Source organism: Tursiops truncatus, chromosome 3, assembly GCF_011762595.2.
Source record: "Tursiops truncatus isolate mTurTru1 chromosome 3, mTurTru1.mat.Y, whole genome shotgun sequence".
Lineage (NCBI taxonomy): Eukaryota > Metazoa > Chordata > Mammalia > Artiodactyla > Delphinidae > Tursiops > Tursiops truncatus.
The window spans coordinates 155424722-155443724 of record NC_047036.1 but is presented as its reverse complement, the minus strand read 5'-3'; the positions used below and the strand labels follow the sequence as shown (position 1 = coordinate 155443724).

General features: G+C 47.1%; 2 protein-coding genes across 5 annotated transcripts in view; both read right to left on the bottom strand.

Annotated features, from left to right (window-relative positions):
- Window positions 1-976: 976 nt before the first annotated feature.
- The window catches only part of ARF1 (ARF GTPase 1), an 18166-nt gene continuing 139 nt past the window's right edge, over window positions 977-19003 (bottom strand). The window contains exons 1-5 of one of the 3 annotated variants that reach the window (XM_033853719.2): window positions 18847-18977; window positions 2878-3062; window positions 2692-2802; window positions 2459-2583; window positions 977-2298 (exon numbers count right to left, since the gene is read on the bottom strand). In XM_033853719.2, coding sequence (XP_033709610.1) covers window positions 2137-2298; window positions 2459-2583; window positions 2692-2802; window positions 2878-3025 — 546 coding nt within the window. In that variant the 5' untranslated portion in view covers window positions 3026-3062; window positions 18847-18977 and the 3' untranslated portion in view covers window positions 977-2136. Of the gene's footprint in view, window positions 2299-2458; window positions 2584-2691; window positions 2803-2877; window positions 3063-10623; window positions 10760-18846; window positions 18978-19003 lie in introns of those variants that run through there. The other 2 variants (XM_033853718.2, XM_033853717.2) reach the window with 2 other exon arrangements.
- Window positions 2932-19003, bottom strand: part of WNT3A (Wnt family member 3A) — a 79668-nt gene continuing 63596 nt past the window's right edge. For both annotated transcript variants that reach the window (XM_019937394.3, XM_073802926.1), the window contains exons 5-7: window positions 10624-10761; window positions 9252-9353; window positions 2932-3062 (exon numbers count right to left, since the gene is read on the bottom strand). The gene's annotated coding sequence lies outside the window, so the exon portion shown is untranslated. The remainder of the gene's footprint in view (window positions 3063-9251; window positions 9354-10623; window positions 10762-19003) is intronic.

The following is a 19003-nucleotide window of genomic DNA, read 5'->3' as shown; positions in this document are numbered from 1 at the left end:
CCTGGAGCCACCCTTGTCTCTCCAGGCCACCAAGGGACCTCTTAACCACTGTCTCACCCCCATCCCCTTTGCGTGCTATGGCACTGGCTCCCTCCACCCGGCCCCCCATCTCCAAGGCTGGGAGGCATACATACAACCTGGCCCTCCACAGAAGAAGTGAAAACATCTTACAACCACATTGGAATAAAGACAAAACCCAGCCTGGATTCATTATGGAGGTTCTTGTTTTGCTTCTGATTTTCAAAGAAATGAGAGCTGAAGGCAATTCTGTCTTCAGAGCACTCAGCACTGGTTTTCAACCTGTTAGAGCAGATCATTATTTATGGTGGGGCAGCCTGCCTTCTGGGGGAAAGGACACCTGGAACTTCACCTGCCAATGCCTGCACCCAGTGGGGGGAACAAGGGTGCCAAGAAGGGCTCCAGGTCAGAGGGATAACCCCTGCAAAAGTGGGACAGGGTCTATGGCACAGGTGCACAAAGCACCCAGCCAGGCATGGGTCAATCGCTGTGGCAGTGACGTGGAGCTTGGCCAGGGGTTCCCGCCCCTCCAGAGGACAAGCTGGCTGGCTTGGGGGGTACCACAGAGGGTGGATGTTAGGAAGGGTGGGGGGTTTCCTCCACATACCACCTGGCCCTAGCCTTTTGGGCATACTCCATATGGTGACCCTGCCGTTCCTTTCACAACCAGGCATTGCCAAGACTGGGACCAGGGGGCTGGACTGCCAGCATGAGACCAATGAGGTGGTCACCACAAGGGCACTGGGACATACCCACACCCACCCATGGAAAGTGAAGCGGTGGGGGAGGGGGGTAGGGCGACAAGGGTCGGGTGGCAGGGAAGGGATGGGCAGAGAGAGGGAACAGGGCAAGTCAGATCAATGCTGCCCTCCCTAAGTGAGGAGGAAGCAGCTGTCCCTGCCCAGCTTCCAAGAGGCAGACTGTCAGTCAGGGGCACCCAAAAATGGGAGAGCCATGAAATAGTTAAGAGATTTTATTCTAATAGCTGTAATTACAGTGCCTGTTTGTCGAAATGAAAACTGAAAACAAGTATACAAAACAGTTGATTACTAATTGTGTATTGAAAGCATTAAGAGGTTCCACGACACCAAATAAACCAGTTCTGAGGTTTTCCCCAAGATAAAGTTTAACAGCTCCAGCTTCTTCAGTGTTTATCAAAATACAAAAGAAAAAAGTAGAGGTTATCATTTTTCGATGGCAAATCTGACCCTTGCAGGCTGAGGGAGTGAAAGCACACATAGACAGGGGCTCCGAGGGGCTGGGGCTCAAGGATGACCACCCGCGCTCCTGCTGGTGAGACCCCAGAGAGCCCGGAGCAGGCAAGCAAGGGGACTGCAGGGCTCCCGCTCAAACCAGAGCGTTCCAACCAAAGTGCCCATGCTGACCCAAGAAAAGGCTGGGGTTCCTCCAAGGGGTCTGAGAGTGGTGGCTGCAGCCTCCAGCCCATCTCCTGGGCAGCCATGTAAGCACAGATACAAGCACAAACGCTATGGGGTGTGGGATGACCCAAGACAGAGCAAATCACAGGGACCCTATTGTGACCATGCAGAATGGATCATAGCTGGTTCTGCCCCGTTTCACGTTCCCAACGGGAAACAGACCACTGGTGGACTGGACTCAGGCCATTACTGCAGAACCTACACTAGGCACATTTCTCCCTTCTGTGTGTTCAAGTGTTCTCCTTATCTTGTATTTGTAACTATTTTAAAAAATGCACTGAGTTTGGGTTAAAAACCAACCACCAAAATGGATCTCAACACAGACGTAAAGCCCAGAAGAGGAACATCGGGCTTTTCTGACACAGCGACTCCTGGATGACCCGTGTGCCTAAAATCCCTTCTCAGTACTAAACAGTGGGTTGATTTTCTTTTTACAATAAAAAAAGCTGAGTAATATTGCATAGGAGTACCAGAAACTGCCTCATTGGAAACAAAAACTATTTACATTAAATAAAAACCCAGTTGCAGGCTGCGTCTGCACATTTACAGCATGGTGAAGCACACTGTGACCGACCATGGAGACAGCTTCTGGCACTCACACCACAGGGGCACGTTTGCCACATGAGAGTAAAGCGAGGGCAGAAGGAGGGAGTGTGAAGGGAGGAGAGAGGAGTACAGCTCACTTCTGGTTCCGGAGCTGATTGGACAGCCAGTCCAGTCCCTCATAGAGCCCGTCCCCGCTGGTGGCACAGGTAGCCTGAATGTACCAGTTCCTGTGGCGCAGAGAGTGCAGACCCAGCTTGTCCGTGATCTCAGCTGCATTCATGGCATTGGGGAGGTCCTAGGGGGGAGGGTAGCAAAGCAGGCGTGGGTCAAGGGGACTGCACGGAACCCTCTCCACCTGACCTGTGACCTCCGCCTCGTCAGACCTCCATCGCTGAGAGGCTGGCTGCCTAACGTGCACCCACCACCAGCACACAGGGTGGCTCAGTCATGCGTACCTGTTTGTTAGCAAACACGAGCAGAACAGCGTCCCTGAGCTCGTCTTCTGCCAGCATCCTCATAAGCTCCTCTCGGGCCTCATTCACACGCTCTCTGTCATTGCTGTCAACCACGAAGATGAGACCTGCATAGGGAACAGTAAGCATTAGTGTAGGCACCTGGGACACTCCCAACCTCTCCCAAAGGCCATAGCCCCCCTCCTGAGGGTTGTAATGGGGTGGCCCACCCTCACCTTGTGTGTTCTGGAAGTAGTGGCGCCACAGAGGCCGGATCTTGTCCTGGCCACCCACGTCCCACACAGTGAAGCTGATGTTCTTGTATTCCACGGTTTCCACGTTGAAGCCTGGAGGAGACCCAGTGTGAGGCTCTCCCTAGGGCTACCACTATCCCCTAGCCTCCCGAGGCCCAGCCTCCTCACCTATAGTGGGAATGGTGGTCACGATTTCACCCAGCTTCAGTTTGTACAGGATGGTGGTCTTTCCCGCAGCATCTAGGCCCACCATGAGAATGCGCATTTCTTTTTTGCCAAAAAGGCCCTTGAAGAGGTTTGCAAAGATATTCCCCATGCTGTAGACTGGTGGGAGCAACACTGGCCAGAGAAACCTGCAGATACAAGGAGTCCTTGTGTCTCTTTCTGTGCTGCCCAGGGCCAGCAAAGCAGCAGCAGCTCAGAGACAGACTCATCCACAGACAGACAGATGGACATCCTGTTATCTCTCCTGAAAACTCACAAGGCATAAGCTGATGAAATTCTGGTTCCTATCCAAAAGAAAAAGTCCTGCCTGCCTGCCTCTCGAGCCCTAAAATCACCCTTAAAAGGGAGAGAATGGGAATCTTAGAACAGGGCTGACCGGATTTTGAAGCAGCTACTGCCATTGTATCAGGAAGTGACGCCCAAGGCCTCAGGGTAACTTACCTCTAAGTCCTACAACCTGTCACTGTGGGGTGCAATGTCCAACATGCGTGGAGAGGTGTGGCTTTCAAATGAATGCTAGATTCTCCATAATCTAATACAGAGCTTTTCAAGGGGCCATAAACAACCACTCCAAGGCCCTACCATGTCTCCCAACTGCTCCAAGTCTCAGTGAAAAACAGTCCAATGTTAAGGCAACTAACACACAAGAAGCTAGGAGGGCCCATGGCAGAGACCAAAAGAGACCAACCTTTCCCAACACGCTGAGAGCTTAGCACACCCTGCAGGCAGGACCGGTGGAGTGAGAACACCTGGGCTCTAGGGCAGCACACCAGGGCATTCAGTCTAAGGGTGAGCCCACAACAATGACCCTGGGGAGCCTGCCAGGGGACACCTTCCCAAGAGCTGTGGTCAGTGTTGTCCCAGAGAGGGCCTGTGTGGTGCAGCAACATGCTTGTACGAGAACACGTGTGCTGTGTTTGGGCTCCCACCAGGCTCTCCTCACTCAGCAGGGCAGAAACGCTAGGATACCACTGAGCTGGCTGGACCCAAGGTCAGAGAGCAGGCCCAGACACCCAGACCTATAGGAAGGAACAAGTGACCACAGCTGCGGGAGAGTGAGGCTCAAGGAGGAGAGGATCTCCTGTCCCAAAAGGTGCCCAAGGCACCAGAGCTGCACAGGCCTGGCCTCTCCATGCTCAGTACTCTCCTCCTTCAACTGTTTTATTTGCAAACAAGGCCTTAGGAAAAAACGGTCACTTTCTCAAATGCTTAGGAATTTGGACTTTAAAAAATAATTAATTAATTAATGGCTGAGGTGGATCTTTGTTGCTGTGCGCAGGTTTCTCACTGCAGTGGCTTCTCTTGTTGCAGAGCACTGGCTCTAGGCATGTGGGCTTCAGTAGCTGTGGCTCGCAGGCTCTAGAGCACAGGCTCAGTAGTTGTGGCACACAGGCTTAGCTGCTCCGCAGCATGTGGGCTCTTCCTGGACCAGGGCTCGAACCTGTGTCCCCTGCATTGGCAGGCGGATTCTTAACCACTGCGCCACCAGGGAAGCCAGGAATCTGGACTTTTGGCACCTATGGTGAAGTCAAGCTGTGGAGAGCTGGGCAGCCTTCAACTGGGAAGAACTCTGTGTGAGTGTTGACAGAAAACCAAATGAACCACAGAGAACTTGTTCCAAGCAGGCAGGAGCTGCTTGCACCTGACCTCTGAGAGGGTGTTGGTGGAAGCCACTGTCAAGGCTTGGAAGGAGCCTTGCCCTGCATACCTAACCCCCCTAGAAGTAACAATGAACTCCCCAGTCTTTGGACTTTGGATGGACACTGCTGGGGTCAGAGGCCAGACCCATGAAGGACACAGATATGGGCCTGCCACAGGCACGCCCCACTGCACTCCACCTGGGGGGCGTGCCCCAGATCCCCACCATTCCTTATCACCTCTGATGACAGGCTCAGGTGGAGTCGCCAGGCCTCCACTGCAAGTTACTTTCTGCCTTAGTCATCAGTGAGTATTTGGTGACTAAGTCCATGTCCTGCTCCTCATCCAACTTCCACCTTCTAGTTTTAGCACTCTGACATTTCCTGGCTGAATTATTACCATGAGGACTGTCAAATGGTGATTTTCTATTGAGTCATTCCTTCCAGCTATTAGTTAGTTAGCATTCTACTGCAAGGAACCACTTCTCCATATATTGATATAGTGTGAACTTGTGCATTCCTAGTTTACTCAGTAGGTCAGAATCACTACCCCACTGTGACTTAGATGCTCCAATGGTCCTAGAGGTGTCCCCTGGAGGCGCTTCCAGCAGGCTTCAGTGCACTTTCAACACTTTAATGCTTTTTGGTTTTGAATAATATTACCTAGTTATAAAAGTAAAATTTAAAAATATCTTTACTATATTTCCTTTTCTGCAGACAGCCATTTTTCCTATAGATGATGATAAATTATGGAAGACAGAATAAACTGAACACACACATTTATCTCAGCTTACTCCTGAAATCGTTACCAATGAAGAAATAAGTGATGACTGACTCAAAAGAGAAAAGTGGGGGGAGGTGGAAAGAGGTGACAGAAGTCAGCAAATTTTGGTGAGGTCTGACCCTGACCGAGTGCTCATCCTCAGCTCTGCAGGAGAGCCAAGGGACCTTTTTGGAGCGGCTGAACCAGGGGCCCTGACTCCACTATCCAGGCAGAGGAGGGCATGGGGTGCACTGTACTGGAAACAGACGGATATGGGCAAAATCAACAGGGAGGCACACTTCCCTGAAGACCCTCACATGTAACCCAGAGGCCTCAAAGCAAGGACCTATGGATTCTTGCACCTGGAGGCCCTCAAATAGCCACGCCCCTATCTCCCTTTAAGAAGCCCCCAATGCAAGTGACTGAAACAAAGAATTTGGAGAGAAGACAGAAGACATTTAAAAAGAAAAAAACAATAAAAAACAAACAAAATCCCCAACCCACACACAGCCTTGGAATCGACATGGTGGGGACCTGGTGCCCACAAAACAAGAACAGGGCATCAGGACACAGAGAACAGCAGACCTCACAACCAAAGTGAAAAAAATCCACACACACACACAAGATTTAAAAAAGAGGAAACTGGGACTTCCCTGGTGGTCCAGTGGCTAGAGCCCCGAGCTTCCAATGCAGGGGGCCCAGGTTCAATCCCTGATCAGGGAACTGGGTCCTGCATGCTGCAACTAAGACCCAACGCAGCCAAATAAATAAATATTAAAAAAAAAAAAAAGGGAGGAAACTAGGAGCAATTTAAAAGACCAACATGTACCTTGCGTATGGTGATGACTTTTTAGACACAACACCAAAGATATGATCCCATGAAAGAAATAACTGATAAACTGAACTTCATTAAAATGACAAACTTCTGCTCTGTGAAAGACAAAACCAGACTGAGAGAATATATCTGCAAGAGATACATCTGATAAAGGACTGTCATCCAAAATATACAAAGACCACTTATAACTCAACAATAACAAATTTAATTTTAAAATTAAAAAAATGGGCCAAAGATCTTAATGAAAACCTCATTAAAGGTTTACAGAAGGCAAGTAAGCAATGAAAAGATGCTCATCATATGTCCTCAGAGAAATGCAAATTAAAACAATGAGCTATTACTGCACACCTATTAGAATGACCAAAAGCCAAAATCCAGAACACACGCTGGCAATGGCAAGAATGTGGAGCAACAGGAACTCTCCTCCATTACCCGAGGGAATGCAAAATGGTACAGCTGTCCGCAAACAGTTTGGAGGTTTCTCACAAAACATACTCTGAATATATAATTCAGCAATCATGCTCCCAAAGGAACTGAAAACTAACATCCACACAGACACCTGCACACTGATGTTTACAGAAGTTTTATTCATTCCAAAAAGTTTTATTCATTCAAAATTTTGCCACAATTTGGAAGCAACCATGATGTTTTCCAGTAGGTGAATGGATAAGCTGTGGTACATCCAAACAATATTATTCAACACTAAAAAGAAAGGCGCTATCAAGACATGAAAAGATGTGGAGGAGCATACATGTGCATTACTAAGTGAAAGAAGCCAATCTAAGAATACTACACACCTATGATTCCAACTATATGACATTCTGGAAAAGGCAAAACTGTGGAGACAGTAAAAAGATCCTTTCAGTGGTTGTGAGGGGTTAGGAGGAAGGGAGGGATGAATAGGTGGAACACAAAGGATTTTTAGGACAGTGAAACTATTCTGTGTGAAACTGCGATGGTAGATACGTGTCAATATGCATTTCTCCAAACCTACAGAACACACAATACCAAGAGTGAACCCTAAGGTAAACTATGGGCTCTGGATGATGATGTATCAATGTAGGTTCATCAACTGTAACAAATGCACCACTCTAGTGGGGGATATAGTGAGGAAGGCTATGTGGGAACTGGAAATCTCCATGCCTTTCCCTCAATTATGTGGTGAACCTCAAACTGTTCCCCCAAAAGAGAGACATAAGCAGCACTTTCAATCTGTAATTCTGTATCAGCCAAAGGGCAGAACAGAGGTTAGATTTGCAAGGCTTCACACATGCCTTCTTCTCCAGGTTGCCACAGGCAGAGGGAGCCCCCAAGGTGATGGAGGGAGACACAGAGGCAGGCCTGAACAGCAGCCAGCGCAGGCTGCAGCAGGAAGGAGGAGAGTTCCAGGAAAAGAGGAACAGTTACCTATGTGGTTTAAACGTGGGGTTTGGCAATTCTAGGGGAATTGGGAAAAACTAATCACAGGTACACAGAAAAAAACCCAAGGATGAAAATGCAAAGAAGTCATTTTAAGATTTCCTGAGGGAAACCATAAGCCAGTCACCACTTGACTCAGCAGTGAACAATATTTACTCAGTCATGATACTTCGACTGTCATTGCTGGGTATTGGAAAGCTGAGGCCAGAACTTGTGGTCTCAAGGGCCAACCCTCACTGTCCAAAGCTGACACACTGAGAAACAGTATTAGCACACTATTTAGTACAGTGAGGCATGAAAGAGGCTATCCCTGGGAGGCAGGATGGAAGACTGCTGTTTACACTTGTTTTATACCTGTTTTAGTGTTACGTTCCTACAAATTGACACAAAAACCTGGGCACTAAGGGGTGAAAAGGTTAAGTGTACTCTCCCAACTCCCACATGGGACTGATGGAACATTCCAGGTAAACTGGGCACAGCAGCAGGCCCACACCCGCATGTCAGCCTCAAAATGCAGTCAGTCACAGCCATGGCAGTCCAAGAGCCTCCTCCCCTCCCCACCCAAGCGTGTCTGCCCACTCACCCCTGGCCTGCCTTGGCCGTGCAGTCTGCTGAGCCCTGATTATCAGTGTGGTCCTTGCCTTCCACACACAGTTTTTTAACTTACTCAAGTCCTGAAGCCCCAAAGGGGAAGTGGGCCATATATTTGGTGGCTGAACCTGGATGGGGATGAGCACAAACTCTAGGGTTTAAGACGCTACACACAGCACTTGGTCTCTCCCACTATACAAGCATCTATCTATAACTGCCCTGCACCTGATCCAGGGGCCCTGGCAGCTCCTGACCTAACACAGTATCACAGTGGAAAGGTTCAACAGTGACCATGAGAGTTGTTCCGTGGCCTCTCCACACAGGTTCTAACTTGTAGGATGCCCAGCCTAGGCCTATTTTACCCTTTCCTCTACCAGGATCCCTAGCACTAAGGTCAAAACCTGTTTTTCAGGTTCATGGTAATGGCCGTGAGTATTTGTAAGCAGTGAAGACGCTGATTTTCTCAAAAGAGCACTTCCCCGCACCTGCCTGAGTTTGCACCTTCGAGCTGGCTCATAAGATGCAAGAGTAACAACAGCACGTCTCTTTCCTGAGACAGAAAGCTCTGAGCGGACACAGCCCCTTAAGAATGGTTTTTTCCTTTTTCTGGTTAGGACCAGAAACAATGATAGGGTGGCAGTTCAACATTATAGCAAAGAACAGGACACAACTGGCTGCCTACACTCCTGCATGCAAAGACCTACTAGGCTACAGGCCAAGGCCAACAACAGGCCTCCCTGGGAAGCCAGTGCAGGGAGGAAAAAATGTAGCGTGAGTTTACACCCGTTCCACTCCAGTAAATGAATCCAGAGTGACTGGTTTAGCTGCTGAAGAGAAATATATGTACCCACGAGCTCTACCTGTGCCTGCTGCATCTCCTAACAAGCCTCAGAGGATTCAAGATAAGCATGGGACAGCCCTCCCCTACAGAGCCGTGCAGCTTACTTCTGCAGAAGGAAAGTTTGTCACATTTTCTGAAACTGTTAAGAGCTGGTTTACTTAACAAAATCTCTGTATGCATATCAAGATGACCTAAACTGCTGGGAATCAGTAGGAAGAATAAACCACTAACCTAGAGCATGTCTTGGGAAACGAAAATGTGACCCAAGGAGGCAAAAAACAAGGGTTTGGATTCTATTCTGTGCCTCAGATGTGATGGGCTGTTCTGGTCCCTCTGTAAATGAGAGATCACATGGATGAATCCCCTATTCAAATGAACAGCTAGGTGACATCAGAACTTTTTTCGTTTTGCTTTTTTTAAAAAAAGTCAAGTTTATTAGGTGTAAATTACATACAGTAAAATGTACAGCTCAATAGTTCATAATGTCAATTTTAATATCTAATTTGAGAAAAATTAACAAAGTGAAGATCTTCCTGAGGAATTGATATACATTATAAAAAAGGGTTTCATTCATTCTTCAAGCAGTCAAATATGTGCTTAGATTATCAACCACTCAAAAGCCTAATTCATCCCTGACATGTAGGATTTAATTTTAAGGGGTGGGGGTCCTCTACTTTCATAGGCAATATGATCACATAATATAATCTGCTACAAACTGCTTTTTGTACATCAACTTGTAGCTCCACCCCATCAGCTAAATAAAGCCTTCAGTCATTACTCTATTAGTCCAACATTCCATTTCTGTAGCTCTAACATTTTTCTGCTATTGGGTAGAGCGTTACGTGTTGTAACTTTTTCATTAAAATTAGCATAAGAATACTGAATGTGCCAATACTAGTGATAGGCAGATATACCTCACAGGCCTAACACAATTGTGATGAAGGTAAGAATCAACAACACGCTCAGAAGGAAGAATATTCAGCCTGAGACACTCAAAGGATGTAATTAAGTTGACTGAACTTTTTTTTTCCTTTCAGTTTTATTCAGATATAACTGACATACTGTATTATTTTCAGCTGTACAAAATAATGACTTGATATGTGTATATTATTGGGAAATGATCACCACAAAAAGTCTAGTTAACTCCCATCACCTCACACAGTCACCCTTTTTTTCCTTGTGATGAAAACTTTTAAGATTTCCTCTCTTAGCAACTTTCAAATATAAATACAGTACGGTAAACTACAGTCACCATACTGTACCTCATATTACAGGATTTATTTATATTATGACCGGAAGTTTGTACCTTTTGACCACCTCCACCCATTTCATCTACACTGACTCTGAACTTTCAATACAAAGAAAAAGAATAAATGAAAGAACATGCAAAAACATTCTAGAACTGTATAGTTCTGGTCTGCTAAAGGTGAATTCCAATGAGAGACTGTTTTTTGTTTTTCACAACAAAACTTTTAGGATGTTTTGCAGGAATCAATTAGGCACTAGACCTGGCCTCTATGCAGCAGTCCCGTTCCCAACAACCCCCCCACCGCCACCCCCAGAGGATGATGAGTACCAGAAATCCATAGACTAGTACACTAACCCTGGTCTCCAGATGCCCTGCAAGTTGCCTCCCAAAGCTGAAGGAAGGGGTTTCCGGTCAGGTCTGATTCTTAGGAGGAGCAACCAGTGAAATTCAATTTAGGTCCCTCTTGGCCAGCTTAAGATTCAAGGTGAAATCCTTAAAATGACAACAAGAAATGAGTTTCATTCATGAATGTAGCTCTTGGTCTACACTAACATGAACATCCAAGAGTCACTGTCCATTGTCTAACGGAACAAGCATACGAACCACAAGGCGAGCGTGGAAACAGTGAAACTGCAATTAATCCTACTTACCAATAACTACAAAATCCAAAGCATTTAACTGATGAATATATTTAGTTATCTTTTGCAATTCTCCCTTATTCATAGTCTTAAAGTTTTACTATTTTTTAACATAACTGTTCTCAAAGCCCATTACCAAAGATACTTACACTGACGTGAAATCTACAGATGGGCGCAAATAACCAGATGGTCTACCCCAAATGAAAACAATATCCACCTAGGACCTCTGAACACAAATGTCATGCGGCCCCCAACTGGAGTAAAACAAAGAGTGGATGATACCCACAAGTTGAGGCCTCACTCAGATGCTACATCAGGAGCATCTCTCACAGTTCTGTGCATTCATCCTGGTGGCAGACGCTGGCTGCTCCTTGGTATTTTCTTCTCCCAGATCTGTCCCTGGGCTTGAGGCCTTCCAGAGTAAACCTACATTCCTGGCCCCCTGTAGCTATGCAGGACCATTTGAGTATGCTAGCCCGTGGGATGGGGCAACAGTGATGGAATGGTTTCCAGGTCCTGCAGACCTGGTGGTGGGCGCCTGGGCCCCCCACTGTGGTGGGGCCAGTGCCATGGACCCTAACAGGCACTTCTACTCCAGAAGTCAGGGCATATATACCCTCCATCTGACTCCAAACACACTTAAGTCTAAAGAAATTGTTACTGGAAAAAGAAATCAAAAGATCGAAAAAACAAAACCAAAAACAAATTTGCATCAACCTCAGAACATTAAAATGTATAACAAATTAAACTGAAAATGGAGGAAACAAAGCAATTTATGACTAAAATGCAAAGCAGGATTAGAGAAACTACAGGCAACTGTAAACCACCCAGATACCCTGAAAAGTGTTGACCACCAACTCCTTACTAATTCTGCACATCAGTGGTTCTTTGGAAATCAATTAGAATTGTATTTCAACCCATCCTAGTGGCAAACAGAGCACCATTGGTTTGGAACTCCTCAGCAAGTCACTCAGGCCTATATTCTGACCTTGGCTGTGCTCCCAGTCCCCTCTCCGTACTGATTTTCTATGCCATGCCCACCGAGCCCTTCACTCAACCTCTGAAGCCAAGTTCAGATGCCATCTTCCACAGGGAAGAGTCCTTTCCTTTTTGTTGTTCTCAGCATACCCTCCACACACTGTGGGGCTAACAGTCAGCACACTCATGTAAGGAGTAGCTGTGTGATGAGCACAGCCCTGGGCACACAAAAGCTCAAGAGTACTCAATGAATCCAACTGACAGATGGTGAAACACAAGTGGAACAGAGTGCTCATCCTTCCAACCTCACCTCAATGGCAAACAAGGCTCTGGGCCAAGCAATGTCAAAGACTTATCCACAGTTACACTATAGTCCTTTCAATGCAGCTAAAAGCTTCAACATGAGCACAGAGACTCTCTCTCTCCCTCTCTCTCTCTCTCTCTCTCTCTCTCTCTCTCACACACACACACACACACACACACACACACACACACACACACACACACACACACACACAGCTCCAGCTGCTGAAGTCTCAGTCCCCATGATCCTGACAGAAAGGACAGGCACACCTGTCAAATAACACAGTCCTATGTTTCAGTTCCAGTAGTGAGAACAAGGAAGAGAAGGCAATTCAGGATTCTGATTTCTGTTGTGAAGTATATCACATTAGTTTGTTTTTGTCACTCCTTTAATTATATGATCACCACAAACATGCTAAAGCCCCTATGGTTTCTGTTCTGGTGTCTTCTCAAGGAGGCCACCTGCACCCATGGTGCAGACATAGGACCCTCTCCAGGCACAAGGGTGGGGCTCTGGAGAAGCTAGCGTTGCTCGGACCCCTTTCCACACCCTTGAAGAAAAAGGGAACTGCAACCAACCATGAGCTGTCAGAGTGCCCAGTTCTTCCTCCTCAAACTTCTCAGAGTGGCAGGCAGCCCCCTGAGGCTTTTTCAGCACAAGGGGACTTTGTGAGTGATTAAAATGATTAAACCAATCTCTAAAACTTGATTTTTGCCTGCAGAGAACTTTCATTTTGAAAACAAAATGTAAAAAAAATTACAGCCCCACCTCTTTTTCTGAGTGATGGGCTTCCCAGAAGACACAGAATAGCAAAGTGCAGCAGTGGCTGAGAGCCTCTGTTAGATCCTCCTACCTCTGAAGCAAGCCCCCTGCCAGATCTGCCCTCCTGAGACCCTTTTTAGGAGCACCCAGAGGTGCACCAGCTCAGAGCACTCGGGGAAACCTCTGCCTCACTCTCCAAGCAGCTGGTCTTGGCTGGGAGGACAATGTCCTTGTGGGAACTTCTCGTTGTTTGGCCTGAACAGCCACAGCTACCTCTCAATAGGCCTCTTCCTACCTCTGCTCACATTTCAAACCCTGGACAGCCCTGGACTCAGGGAAATTTCATTCATATGAAATCCTGCCATCCTCTGCTTAAAACCTCCCAGCAGTCCCCATCACCCGCCTCAGGTGACCAGCAGTCCCATCACACTCAGTGTCTTGCACTTTCACTCCCTAGTACTGCCCCTATCCAGCCATTCACTCCCAGAGGAATGCAGTCCCCTACATGGGACCCCAGTTGAGGCTTCCTCTCACCTCCAGACGTCTCTTCTACTACCCCCTTAACACATGGGTTTCCCATCAAAATCTAATCCTCAAATATAAAGGACCCACTCTTTCCCACTTTAACTCTCTGCAACTTCCTCCCAGTTCTTCAGACCCAAACCCCAGAGACACTCACAATTCCTCTCTCTGTCCCTCTCATCCTCAAATCTGTTTACTTTACTGGCAAGTCCCATCACCTCTCCCTTTGAAAAGGTGCTTCCCCATCACTATCCACCTGGTCCCAGGCACCTCATCTCTCCTCTGGCACTCCCAAAGCCTGTAGCTTCCACTCTGCAAGGTGTTCTCAATGCCAGCAAGAGGGTCCTGTTAGGAAAGGTCAGACTAAGTCAGGCTCTTTAAGAAGATCAGAGCCAACACCCCCATGGCATTTCGCAGCACCACCCCTGCCATCCAGAAAGGAAACTAGCAGACAATACAACCAACATACACACCAGACTGCAAAAAACCCATGTTGCCCCAACTAAAATGTAACACGGAAATGAAAGATGGTGTCATATAACACATGACCTTCAGTATTGGTCATGACCACACTACAAGTTCAAGGGAGGTAGTCAGAGAACCACCTAATGAAGACTGCCACAAATACACCAGCATCTCAGATACTCAGAACCTGCTGTGTCCATGAAATGTCCCACCACCGGAAACAGAGAACAACTCTTCGTAAAGTTCTGCAAAGAACAAAATACAATCACCCTTAATTTACCAGGTAGTTTCTTTCCTAGAAAATTCAGAACATCTACTAAAACCAAACACACACACACACACACACACACACACACACACGTTGACTCCATACATAAACAGAATTAGGTTTAAGATATAAACAGATTTTTCACCTATATGAAAGTCATGCTGAATGCATTCTTGCTGTTAAACGTACTAAACATCAGTATTGCCTCTCACCATTGGCAGAGCCCAAAATCCTCCCACAAGTTCCCAAAATACCCTTTCTGTGGGGCTATCCCTCAAAGGACCACTGGTACACACCAGCAGGCTTCTCTCCTTTCTTGTGCTCCTGGCAGGTCTCCAAAACCACTAAGTGCACTCCCACCTAAGGGCCTTTGCACTTACTGTTCCCCTGCCTGGGAGAAGCTTCTTGTTTCTCCCAAAGACCCACAGGACCCCCACTCCCTTATACCTCTACTCAAATCGCACCTCCTCCCCTATCCTCCTGATAGGTCTGACTCAGTGCCCACTCCTTTTACTGTGTCCTGTTGGCCTGCTTTTCCATTCCATTCACTGCCATGGCCCTGCGTCTCCAACCAGCCTTATACTTTGCCAGTGAGTACTCCTCTGCCCAGAACTCACGCACCTTCCTCCACCCATCTCTCTATCTCCACCTGTCTTTTTCTCTACTGGCCACCTCCCTGGGTACCCAAGAGATTCACTGTCAAGAAGAGGAGAAAAGAATCATAAAAGAACATTTATCAGGGCCTTAAGTATGAAAAAGTAGAAAGATTAATCATACACATATGCTTTTCTGAAAAATTAGTTTGTCAGAAAAAAAACCCTATCAACTCAATGATGAATTTCATACTGGTTTAAAAGTATACATGAGTGTGATGGAATCTGAACACTCCTTTGACATTCCAGTGAGGAGGAAATCTGGGCTGTAGAGACACAGATAACTACTCAGGGCAAACACGTCCATCTCAGCAAAGTTCAATACCACAGGAGAGGTGTGTACACAATCTGCTTCCTAAACCTGCCCTCAGGTACATGCAACCAGTGACTTAAAATATATTTTCAGTGATCTCCCCAGGAATCTGCAAGATCTCATATCACTTTGACAAAAGAGAAATGCTAAAAGCTATTTTAAGCAAAGTTACATCACCAAAATTGACAAAAGATACAGTATTTTAAATATAAATTAATAGATTCAATCAGTTAGGAACTGCATGCTCATCTACAGATGATAGAATACTTGACAGGAAAACACACTCTTAACAGCAATTTTTAAAGACATCCTTTATTCTGAAACCTGTGATCAAAACACAGGCACATCTAACTTTGCCTTCGTTCCTACTCTTCACATATAAGTCTAGACAGAATCTTGAAACTGCTTTCTTGGCCATCTGTCCCTAAGTCAAACTGATAGGACACTTAAAAACTTCACGTTAAAAATTTCCAGGACCTCAGAGACCTAGTACTATTAAGCTTTCTGTTTAGCTCCCACATACATCACTGCAAAAATAATTTGATGTACAATACAAACTGAAAGATGTTGGCTATTTTACATATGACTTGCTCTTTGGAGACAAACTCTTCTAGCTTGCTAGCATCCCTCTGAGGAGCAAAACTTACTAAATTCTGATTAAACATTAATTAATGTTTCTAAAATATACTGTACATCTCTAACTTCTGAAAATGTGCATGGATCATAACTGGGGCTTCTGTTAATTTATAATGTATACTAACAGTTACCCCTGTAGCCTCAGGTGTGTAAAAATGTTTGCCTCCTAAAGAGAATCGCTCCCGAATGCTATGTGTGTAAAATCTGCCTGTCTTGTATGCTTTTTTTCTGTCTCTTCTTTTCAGTGAGTGATAAGGCCCACTCTTCCCTTTCTATGTGATGACAGGCTGCCAAGCTCTTGTCTCCGATGTATGCAAAACCCAGGAAACATGGGTTTGTTAGGAATATGGAGGTTAGTCCCTGCAACAGATAGCTTCACCGTTTCTTCCCACTCATATAAGGAAGCTTGGCTGAAAGAACTGGGTGAGGGCCTAACAGATTCTCCTAGGAATAAGGAGCTTTGATGTTTTTGTGTTAAATTCTGCCACATTTTTTCTAGCTAATCAGGCCATCTGAACCATCTGAGAATGTTGAACTACCTTCCAGAATAGTGATAGAGCTGTATAGCTATAACAGATACTATATTTTAAAGACTTTATAACAATCATGAGAGGATAAGAACCTAAGGATGAAGTATTCCCCTCTCCCTGGCTCACACTCTGAAATTAACCTCACCCCCTATTCTTTCACACTCGCACATTCCCAAGCCCTCCTTTACCTGCCAGTAGGAAGTGTTACACCCAACCCACTATTAGGTCAAGAACATTTCCAAAAGACCACTTCAGATGGTGCTGGGAGGACATCTCTAACACCATCCACACCAATGACGAGCAGACAGACCACAAAAGAGGTAAGTTCTTATTTAATGTTAAGATCCCAACTGAAAGGAATTTTTCATGTTTCTTTCCCAACCACCTCTGACAGATGTGCATTTTATTTCCTTCTTTCTCCTAATCCTACGAAGGTTGGAAGGTCAAAGGGGAGAATATCTATGGGACAACGTGTACAGAGACCAGTCATAAATGCTATGGCAAGCACAGGCTAGCTGGGTCTGAACACCAGCTCGGTAAGTGATCACAACCCTCAGGAAGGCTGCAGAAATGCTTGGTGAGCCTGAACTGTGATCAAGAGCAGATTTAAATTCATATATCTCAAGGCAACATTGAATTTGAAGAATGTGAAGGAAACTGATTTAACTCTCTCAAACCAAGTTAATATACTATTTATGAACTTGCACAAGGGTTTTTCCCCTATGTTAGATTTATTCCTACAGCCATTCGATCCTGGAGATCACCTCAGTGGCTGATGGTCCATACTGAATTCTACTAAAGTAAACAGAAAAGTCCAGGTGTACCTTCCTGTAGTTTCAAACCCTGTCTGATCTCTGGTAGAGGTGGCTTAGCAGGTCTGAACGCCCTCTTCACATTGTGCAAGAGGCAAAGCAAATAGCTAAACCACATGATTTAAAAACCAGAACTGTGAGAAGCACAGAACCAGTTTTTGCTTTCTACTAACTTTCTTACAATGATGAGCAGACAGCATGTGAGTCAGCTATTATCCAAACCAACTATTTTAAATCTTTCTGAAGTAGCAATTTTGAATACCTGTATCTGAAGTTAGCCCTCACGGGAAACAGCAGGTTTCTAATGCCCAAGTGACAAGGATCTGTTTTCAACAGGACATGCCCAGTGAACAGGCACACTACATTCTACCCGTTAACTAGAGAAAACCTTTATGGCACACTCTAACAAAGTGGCCAAATTTGTGAAAAACACATACACACTCAATTCTTCATAATTTTGGACCCAGCTAACAACACCACGCATTCAAAGTTCTTCCAGTTCTGGCTACTCTTGAGTTTCTGAAAACTCCAAGAACACCACACACAGCATGCGCCATGGCATCTCACACTCCTTCAGAGACAGACAGACAGACACACACACACACACACTGCCAGAAATGTAGGAGCAACCACGCAAACACCCAGCAGAAAAAAACGCTGACCACCAGTTCTGAAACAAGAACTAGAGCTGACTACTCTAACACCAACTACATCAGCTACAACTACATCAACTACACAGCTCTCAACAGTGACTTCCGGGGCCTCCCCAAATCGTCCGAATTGCCTCTGTCTCCTGCCAATGATTTCTTGTGCATTTTTGCTCGATTCATTTAAAACAGCAACTTGGTGTTTTGAGGAGCTCCAAAGTGCTCAGTTGATTAGCTAATATTTTAAGGACTTTATAATTGCCAAGCCTTATTAACAAAGCTACCGTTTTACCTCCCGTAACCACCTGGACTGGGCAACAAGAAAGCTTTAGGACGCTCTGCTAGGGAGGCCGCCTCAACCCTGGACAGGTCGTTCCAAACGTAGGTTAAAGATTCACCAGCTCGGAAGTGTGTTCTAATCCATGCCAAAGGCACCCAGGAAGCAATCCCGGGGTTGCAGCAAGCTTGGATAAAGGGGCCCTACAGTGCCGCCAGCGCGTCCATCGGGGGCTTCCTTGGGCCGCAGGCACTTCCACTCAGACCCCAGCTCCACAGCACCCGCCCTGGAACCCGGACCCCGAACCCCGCCCCACCTCGCCGGCTCCGTGCTCGGAACAGACAGGAACTGGGCTCAAACCCTGGCCATCGTGTGACCTTGGCCGCGTCCCGGGCTGCGGGCCTCAGTTTCCTGGTCCTCGCGACCCCGAGGCAGGAGGCCTCGCAGGCGGAGCAGGAAGCGAGGCTTCCTGGAGAGCCCGCGTTGCGGGCCGGACTTCCGGCGCCCGCCCCGGCGGCTCTGGGGGGCTTGAGGAGAGGGTTGCGCGACCAACCCCCTCCCCGGCCTCGACTCGGCTCCCGACCCAGCTCGGCCCCTACTCGACCCCCATCCCAGCCTAGACCCCTGGCCCAGCACACAGCACCCAATCTGCCCCGCCCCGCCTCGGTCCCAGGCCCGGGTTCAACCCCCAGACCGGCCCAGCCTCTCCTCAGCCCCCGGCCTCTATTCGACCCTGGACCCTGCCGGGCCTCGGCTCCCCGCCTCTACCTACCTCACTTCGGCTCCCCGCCTCGACCCACGGCCCGGCCTCAACTCGCCCCTCGCCCGGCCCGGCTTCACCTCGGACCCGTCTTGGCTCTCACCGCCCCGGCCCAGCCTCACGCCGGGCCTTAACTCAGCCCCCGCCCCCCCCTCGGCCCGGGCCCAGC